This window comes from Lipotes vexillifer, unplaced genomic scaffold (assembly GCF_000442215.2).
Source record: "Lipotes vexillifer unplaced genomic scaffold, Lipotes_vexillifer_v1.1 scaffold225, whole genome shotgun sequence".
Taxonomy (NCBI): domain Eukaryota; kingdom Metazoa; phylum Chordata; class Mammalia; order Artiodactyla; family Lipotidae; genus Lipotes; species Lipotes vexillifer.
Window position 1 is genome coordinate 2525198 of NW_006787630.1, and position 9270 is coordinate 2534467.

A 9270-nucleotide genomic window follows, 5' to 3' on the forward strand; every position below is an offset into this window, starting at 1 on the left:
GATGCTGGCCCTGGGCCCCCAGCGCCACCCACACCCACCCTTCCTGTGGGGGAGGTGACATTCACAGCTCTGGCTGGTTCCACCTCACCCCGAAGTGGCGCTAAAATATACAGACTCTCTGAAGACAAAACCCCGTCACCATGATCACACCTGAAAAACTGACGAGAAACCTTCATTAGCATCTACTGTCCCATCATGTTCAAGCTCCCATCTCACACATGGTGTTTTGTGGTTTCAGTGGGATTATCTCCTCGCCCTGTTGTCTTATTGCGGCAAAATACACACACCATAATTCACCATTTTAACCATTTTTAAGTGCACAGCTCAGCGGCACTAAGCACCTTCACATTGTCGTGCAGCCATCCCATTATCATCTCTAGAACTTTCTCAGGTTCCCAAACTGAAACTCTGTCCCCATGAAACACTGACTCCCCACCCCCTCCCCCAGCCCCTGGCCCCCACCATCTACTTCCTGTCTCTGTGGATCTGACTCCCCCAGGAACCCTCTGTGAGTGGAATCAGACAGCATTTGTCCTTCTGTGTCTGGCTTCTCTCACTGAGCATCATGTCCTCAAGGTTCATCCCTGTGGTAGTAGGTGTCAGAATCTCCTTCCTTTTTAAGGCTCAATAATATTCCACTCTCTGGGTGGACCACACTGTTTCATTTTTTTGTTTTTTGTTTTTCTTTTGGCCATGCCATGGGGCTTGCGGGACCTTATTCCCCGACCAGGGATTGAACCCAGGCCCTCAGTAGTGACAGCTCAGTGTCCTAACCACTGGACCGCCAGGGAATTCCCTGGACCACATTGTGTTTATCCATCATCTGTCCATGGACATCTGGGGTCTTCTAGATTTTGGCAATTTTGAACAAAGATGGTATCAACACTCGTGTGTTATGAGTACGTGGGGGGCTCCTGCAAATCTGAGGGTCCTAGCCAGGCTCAGCTAGGTCCTCCCTCCTTCAGTCCACCCCTCTCCTTGCTGCTCCCCGACACCACGTGACCCCGACCAGCCAATCAGAGCACACCCCGTACCCCCTGGCCACAGGGTTTGGTTCAGGGTAGAGGACCACCCTAAGCCCTAAACCAGCTCAGTGAAGACTGTGGCCCGCATTTCTTCTGGAACTTTTCACACAGCCCTCACTCTCTGCTGGACTTGGAAAGATGTCACCCTGGGTGTGGGTGGGCCCAAGGCGAGAGGCGTCCACCTGAGAATGAGGCCCACACAGAGGAAGCTGACCACACGCTCAGTGCCTGAAACCACACAAACTTACTCTCTCTCACAGTTCTGGAGGCTGCAAGCAGGGAATGGGCTTCATGGGGCAAAAATCCAGGTGTGGGCCGGACTGGTTCCTCTGGGGATACAGGGGAGAATTATTTCCTGCCTTTTCCAGCATCTAGAGACAAGAGATGCTGGGATTAGGGCATGGACATTTTCAGAGCTGTTATTCCGCTGACCACAGGTAGGGGGAGACAAGAGTCAGGGCACAGCCAGCACCTGGCTCCAGCTGTGCCTGAAACCCCCGCCCTGTCAGTCACGGAAGCCAGTGAAATTCTCCTGCACTTGAGTCAGTGTGATGAGTCAAGCGTTCTTCCCTCTGATACTGAAAGGGTTGTGATAAATAAAGAAGACTTGGATGAAAAATGGGTCACAGAGGCGGACGAGATCGCCCCGATGCTGGGGCTCTGAGGCCAGATGCAAACTGTCCACCTCTCCTCTGACTGCGTCTGGCACACGAGGCTAGAGTTGTCTTCACCCAGGAGGGCTTGTGAGGCCAGTGTTCAGTTTAAGAAAAATGAGTATTTGTAGGGTGTTCACGTGTCCTACCTTGTTTAATCTTTCTAATAACCCCAGGAAGTAGGTTTCATTGCTATTGGGGGGCAGGGGAGGGCGTCATATTTTGGCAACTAAGAAGAGACGAATTTCAGATACACAACAAGTAACTTTTTGGTATGATTACGTCCCAAACATTACATGGGATGATCCTAGAGTAAAAATAGTTTGTTTACCTGAAATGCACGTTGAACCAGGCAAAGCCAACACTGAGGCCCCCGGGTGGGGGTACAGGATCCCGAGGCCCCGGTGCGAGGCAACTGTGTGCACAAGCTCCTTGGGATCTGGGGACAAGAGCTGGGCGTTTACACCCCGGCTTCCAGCCTCAGACACTCCCTAGAGGGTGGGTCCTCGATCCCTCCCCTTGGGTCTGGGGACTCACGCCTGTTCCCATCTGTCCTGTGCAGGGCAAGTGGCACCGCGTGACCCTAGGGCGGCTGGTGGGCACTGGCCTGGCTCCTGGGCCCTCATCCTCCCGGCCCTGAGGCTCCGGTCATCTAGGCGGTGGGGCAGGGACACGCACCCCTCCCTCCCCACACCCATGTGACCCCGACCCACACAAGCCGAGCGTGATGAAGGGTGAACACCGAGTCTGGATCTGTTTGTTACAGAAGCCTGGGGACGGGGAGAAGGGGTCCCAGGGGAGCAGAGAGGCTGGACCCACAGGCCCAAGGGTGGTGGCAGGTGGGGCAAACCTTCCCGTAAACGCCCAGACGGTATTTCTGGCTTTTGGCCCAGACGCTAGGTTGCACTCAGTTCTAAAGCTGCCGCTCAGAAGCAGCCAAATGTAGGGGAAGAAATGGGTGTGCCTTTGTTCCAATAAAACTTTATTTTTGCCCAGGAGCTGGGGCTTCGGACCCCCGGAGCCACCCCTCAGCCCCAAGAACACACCCCAGGCCCCCGCCTGGCCAGACCCCGGTCTCTGCGGCCCCTCCCCCCAAATCAGCAAACCTGACAGGAGACCCCTGGGGGGCTTCCAGGTTCGGAGGGGCGGCTACCGCCTGCCTGTCTCGGGTCACACGCATGGCACCAGGGCCTGCGTCCCCGCCTGGGCCCCGTTGGCCTCATGGCCAAGGAGAGGTTGGTCCTCGGGCTTCTCATAAAGTCGCTTTATTTAGATTCCAAACAACCGCAAGCAGAGAGAAGAGGTGACCCCGAGTCAATCTGTCCGCTCTCAAGCCGGGACCCCGAGTCTCTGGCTCCAGCTGGTGGGTGGGGCGGGCGGGCCAGGGTCCCCGAGTGGCGTCCGGCCCAGGCGGGGCCGCGAGCGCAGCGGCCTCCCCGGAGGTGGAGGGGACAGGGCGGACGCAGTGTCCGGAGGTAGTGGCGGCGGCAGAGAGTGGGCGGCTGAGGTAAAATCTGTCAGTTTATTTGCGGAAACGCGGGGTCAGGACTCCTCGGTGCCCGAGTCGTCCTCGTCCCCGAAGCAGCTGTCGGCCTCGGCCTCGGCCTCGGCCTCGGCATCCTCGTAGTAGTCGTCGTAGAAGAGGTCCGAGCCCTCGTCGGGCACTGGGGCCTTGGTCTTCACACAGTACTCGGCCAGCGTGGTGGGCACCTTCACGCCGTCCCGCTCCGCGTCCACCTTGGTCCCCAGGACCTGCTTCCTGCGAGGAGAAGCGGGGTCTGCCTCATTGCGGCCGGAAGCCCCGGGGCCCCCGCGCTCGCCCCCGTGAAACAGCGTAGGGCAACCGGGGCGACGGCCGGGCCACGGGGGCCAGCGACAGGATGGCCGGGGCAGAGCAGACGGGCCCAACCGCTCACGGCCCCGGCGTGTGCACGGGCCTCTGCTCACACGTGCACGCACAGACACGAGCACACGCGTGCGGGAGGGGGTGGAACGCAGGCTCGGAACCAGGATGAGGGCTGAGCAGACACAGGGAGGGTGTCGGCTCATCAGGAAGAGAAGCGCAGGTCGGCCCTGGCCGCTGAGGTCAGGCGAAGTGGGAGCAGTCACGGGGCTGGACTGGGTCAGTGGGCGAGGGGCAGGGTGGAGGGTGGCGGGTGGGGTGGGCGGGGTCGCTCAGCAGCCCCAGGGGAAGGGCCAGCCACTGGGAGGCGCCCGTGGCGGGACTCGGCGCACCCCCACCAGGCCGGGGTCCTGGGTCCTCTCCTCTGTACTTGAGCGTCTTCCTGTCACCAGCACCGTGTCTCCTGCATGCGCTTTCCGTCCGGAGCTTTATCCACCTGACGGTAGCCGGCGGGAGCTCTGACCGCACCTGCTGCGCCTGGGGTCCCACCACCCGACAGGGCCGGTGGGCTTTCTGGAGCTCCCGCCATGGGGTCGTGCGACCGGCCCACGGGCACAGGTCCCCACAGCTGCGCGGACACGGTGGGTGAGCACGCGCCTGGATGCGGGTGAGGACGAGAACTGTTTCCCCGGGTGAACGCTGGGCCTGGCGGGGGCCTGGGTCGTCATGCAGACACGTGTCTGACCTACTCCCTTTTCTAAGAGGCAAATGACAGACTAAAAACCTCTACGGAGGAGACTTAGTGAAGCGTTTAGTTTGTCACAGACCCCAGGGGCTCCTAGAGCAGCTCACGGGACACAACAAACACAACAGGGCAGAGAGCGCAGGCCCCTGGGGAATGTTTCGCACAGACTCCCCTGCGAGGCCGGGCACCTGCCTGTTCACGGGGAAAAACAGAAAACAGCAGAAATGAGAGAAGTTCACCCTGGCAAACTCCTAAGTGATGCGCTGCTTTTATAACCAGGAGAAACTGAGTTTTCGTAAAAGAAGTTATCTCCTAAACATGCTCATACCGCACGGCTTTGCCGCCTTCAGAGAGTAACACCAACTTTCAAAATTGCGACATTCACTTCCGTTAGGTGAAATGATGGAACACCCCGCACAGCACGGTCCCGGAGGAGACCACGTGGGGAAAAGCACGGGGCCACGCACACGCGTGCACGCCCCAGCACGCAGGGTCCACGTATACGGGGGATGGGGGGTACCATCCCCCAAAGCAGAAGGATGTGGCAAGACCCTGCTAGATCTTGGCGGACACCAGGGTGTTTATCTCTGTGTGAAGTGCCTGCACACACACATGGCACGTCCACACACGACAATACATATGTGGACCACACGCTTCACGAGAGAAAGACCCCAGCTTTTCCGGCAAGAGGAGGAGGGCTCAGGAGGGGCTGCCCTGCCTCCCCGGGCCCCAGGCCCACTCACCGGATGATGTCCGTGTACTCGCGGTCCTTGCCTTTGCTTTCTTTCCACTTCCGGTACATCACGGAAGCGTCCACGTTGGCCGGTGAGAAGGTGTTGGGCTCGTTGAGGAGGGAGATGACGCTCAGGAGGATGGTCCTGACGTTCTGCGTGGGGTTCCACCGCTCCGAGGGCAGCTCCCCGCTCTGGGGGTCATCGACGGGGGGGTGGAGGATGGAGATGCACACGTCCCCAACATGGGTGGACAGCCAAGGCCAGGACCATCTTCCCTCTGCTGGAGCAGGCCTGTCCCCTCTCTGGGGGCATCCTGCCTGGAGAGTGGGTCCCCTGTGCCACTCATTCCCGCTCCAGCCTGGGGAGGAGGAAGAGTGCCCGGGCTGCTCACAGTGAGCACAGCACCAGGGGACGGAAGGGCTGCGCTCCCTGGGGCTCGAGGAAGGAGGGGGGACTCCAGGGCACGCAGACACGGCCACAGGAGTCCCAGAGACCGTTTCTGAAGGTGGGTGGGGCAGGGCTGGCAGGAAATGGGGGAGAGGCCGGCAGGGATGGGGGCTCTGGCGGGAGGTGGCTCCCGCAGAAGCTGCCACTCCACAGGGAGCTGCGTCCTCCCGTGTCCACGTCCCCAGGGCTGGCCTGCCTGACGCCGACCGCCTCACCTGACGTTCTGCGTGGGGTTCCACCGCTCCGAGGGCAGCTCCCCGCTCTGGGGGTCATCGACGGGGGGGTGGAGGATGGAGATGCACACGTCCCCAGTCTGTGCGGCACGGGGGGGTCAGCACCCATGAGGCTCCCGTCCACACGCCCCCCGCCCCACCCCGCCACCTGGAGAAGCAGGCTCACCTCGTAGATGTTGGGGTGCCACATCTTGGTCAGGAAGCGAAAGGCTGGCGGAGAGTAGGGGTAGTCAATGGGGAACTTGAGGCGCGCCTGGTGGGGGAGAGCAGAGGCTCAGCCAGGGCCGGGTCAGGCAGCCCAAGACCACACACAGCGGTCAGCCTGGGACTCGCCTGCCTCCGGCGCCCCTCACGGGCCGGGGGCTTTTCGGGGTCACCGAGCTGAGCTGACGACCCCAGTCCCTGCCCTGCTGTCAGTGGCTGGGGGCGGGGCGGGGGGAGTGTGTGGGCACTAGCCGGGGTGCAGCTCCAGGCCCGTCCCAGCCCAGGCCTCTGGGAGGACCAGAGCCCTGGCCCCAGGGAGTGTGGTGGGCCCAGCCCTGGGAGCTGGGTGCCCAAGCACCGCGCTGGGCTCCCAGCCTCAGTCTCCAGCCTGTGGGGATGATTAAAATAGATGGGTGTTCACTGGGCAGGCGCCGGGGGCGGAGATGAGTCAGCACCAGGCGGACAGGCTCTTTGCCCACAGGTGTCAGTCCTGGGGGGTCAGGAAGGCAAACGGGAAGGTCACGGGCAGACGGGGGAGGGCTGTGAGGGAGAGTTATGCCCCGGCCTCGCCTGTTTAAGCCCCAGTCCTGGGATCCTGATGGTGCTGCAGGCTCTCGGGGCCAACGTGGGACACCTCTGCTGCAGGCCCCCCCCATCTTTAGAGAATCGTCTTCCTGGGCAGGGGGCGCTGGGGGCACTCGGGGGAGGGCCCTCTGTTCTGGACTGAACGTGCTGAGGCCTGAAGTCAGTCTGGAACTTGGGCCTCAGACCCTGCCCCTTGGTCCCACCAAGCCCAGGGCTGCGTTTCTAAGTGAAGACAGAGACCAGCTGAGGCCTCCTTAGCGGAGTAGGGGGACAGGCCTCCCCTCACCAAACACCCATCAAGTCCCAGAGATGTCTTTACCGCTGTGCCAACTGAGGCTCAGAGGAGAGTACCTTGCCTGGGGGCACACAGAATGCAGCTGTGGAGGGGCTCCCCAACCCAGGTCTCTGGGGCACCCCTCAGCACACGCTGCCCGGAGCCCCTCTGGCTTGTAAGGAGGAGTGGGTGAGGCTGGGCGGGCTGAGAGGAAGGTGCTGGAAAGCGATGGTGCCCCCCGGGCACTTCCAGCCCCTGTATTTCCACATATTTCCCCCCCACTCCCCAGCCAACCACATCAGAACAGGAGGATGTGAGGGTGGCAGAACCACTGTGGGTCCCACGCTGCCTTCCTCGAGGACAGACTCTTGCGGCAAACGCGATCAGATTTGTGGCGCCCCTCCCTAGCCCAGGTTTCTAGAATAACAGGATCATCCCCCCAAAGCCAACCTGGAAGGTCCTACCCACAATCCCTTGCAAACAGTGAGCAATAGCCAGAAACCCACGGCCTTTCCTTTCCTTCCAGTCCAGCACCCTTGCTCAGAGTCCTGGCCTGGCCTCAGGGTGGGACTCGTGCTATTCCAGCTCTGAGTGGGGCCCTTATCCTCACAGCCAGCTGCTCCCAGATGCAGACAAAAGAGGCTGGGGGACGAGGGTTGGTTAAACCACTTGGGGACCAGCCCCTAATCCGTGTCCTGCACGGGGAAGACGGATTCCACATCAGAACTCAGCCCAGGGCTGCCCATGCTCATCCCCCCATCCCACCCCAGCAACAAGGGAATCTCAACTCAAGAATCACCCCAGCAGGCCAGCCTGCCCCCTCCAGGCCCCTGAGCAGGCGTGGCTAAAATGTTAGCCAAAACTGCAAACACAGACATCTGTCCGGGCAGTGCCAGCCCCACCCCGCCACCGCCCAGCCTGGCCGCTGGGCTCTTGGCAGGCGGCATTGGGGGTGTTCCAGCTGAGGGCCCAGGCTCCGCTTCTCTTACAAGGAGACCCCCTGTCTTGTCCGTCTGGCTCGAGGAGCAAAGTCCTTTGATCTGGGAGGGCTCCTGCCAAGACCACATCTGGACTCATATCCTGTCCAGGTTCTGGCCTGAGTCCTCGTCACACTTGTCAGAAACACACCCGGTCCCCGGGACAGCCCTGGCCTCCCCACTCACAGAGCGCCCAAAAGCGACCCAGGGCAGGAGACGTGGGGCCCAAGAAGCCGCCTGCTCAGAGGAGCCTGAGAAAGGCCAGCCGGGGCACAGAAGAGCCTAAGCTTTTGAGGCCGGACCTGGGTGGGCTCTGCGGTGTGGCTCCCGGGGACAGGGCTGAGGGTGGGAGCTACGGCCGGACAGAACAGGTTACGTAAGGCTCAGGATGAAGCCCAGAGGGCTTGGCCCACTGCTATCGGCCAGGGTGGCCGCTTTCCAAGCAGGTCCCGGCTGCCAACCCCATCCGGGCCTTTGTTGGAACCCGAGCCAGTGGCCGAGCCAGCCCCCAGGCGGCGGGCCTCCCTCCCTCCCAACAGTGCTGGCTGGTTCTGGGGAGGCCTCTTTGTCCGCTCCGGGCAGCGCGCAGGGCCGGGAGGAGGGGGACGGGCACCAGGGGCTGGGGGAAGCAAGGGCCCCGCGCCCAGAGAAACAGGGAGGGTCCCGGGCCTCCCCTCTGGGGACATGAAGCGGCCTTAGAGGGAACAGGCGCTTCTCGGGGATTCCTAGGGCCAGAGGGGTCGCCAGAGTGGGTCAGGCGGCGGGGCAGAAGGAGGGGGCCCCGCGAGGAGGAGGGAGAGGGAAGGAACCCCGTGAGGAGGAGAGACAGGGAGAACGGGTCCCACCAGGGGGGCGGACAGGGGCAGACCAGGGTGTTTATCTCTGTGTGAAGTGCCTGCACACACACATGGCACGTCCACACACGACAATACATATGTGGACCACACGCTTCACGAGAGAAAGACCCCAGCTTTTCCGGCAAGAGGAGGAGGGCTCAGGAGGGGCTGCCCTGCCTCCCCGGGCCCCAGGCCCACTCACCGGATGATGTCCGTGTACTCGCGGTCCTTGCCTTTGCTTTCTTTCCACTTCCGGTACATCACGGAAGCGTCCACGTTGGCCGGTGAGAAGGTGTTGGGCTCGTTGAGGAGGGAGATGACGCTCAGGAGGATGGTCCTGACGTTCTGCGTGGGGTTCCACCGCTCCGAGGGCAGCTCCCCGCTCTGGGGGTCATCGACGGGGGGGTGGAGGATGGAGATGCACACGTCCCCAGTCTCGTAGATGTTGGGGTGCCACATCTTGGTCAGGAAGCGAAAGGCTGGCGGAGAGTAGGGGTAGTCAATGGGGAACTTGAGGCGCGCCTTGAAGTAGCCGCCCTCGTAGTAGGTGTTGGGGGGCCCGAAGATGGCCACCTCCCAGTTGTACAGGTCGCCCTCGTCCACCAGGGTCACGCGGAAGCCCTCCACCGGCTCCTCCTGCAGCCCCTTGAGCTCCAGAAGCAGGGCCTTCTGCGAGCTGGGCACCAGCGGCCGGGCCATGGCGGCGGCGGACGG

The 9270-nt window shown here is 61.8% G+C and overlaps 1 protein-coding gene across 1 annotated transcript; it reads right to left on the bottom strand.

Annotated features, from left to right (window-relative positions):
• Positions 1–3220: 3220 nt before the first annotated feature.
• On the bottom strand, positions 3221–9270 carry CDC34 (cell division cycle 34, ubiquitin conjugating enzyme). Its single transcript, XM_007460424.1, has 2 exons — positions 8759–9270; positions 3221–3437 (listed from the first exon to the last, which is right to left on the bottom strand). The coding sequence occupies exons 1-2, from the start codon at positions 9253–9255 to the stop codon at positions 3221–3223; spliced, it is 714 nt and encodes a 237-aa protein (XP_007460486.1). The 5' UTR covers positions 9256–9270.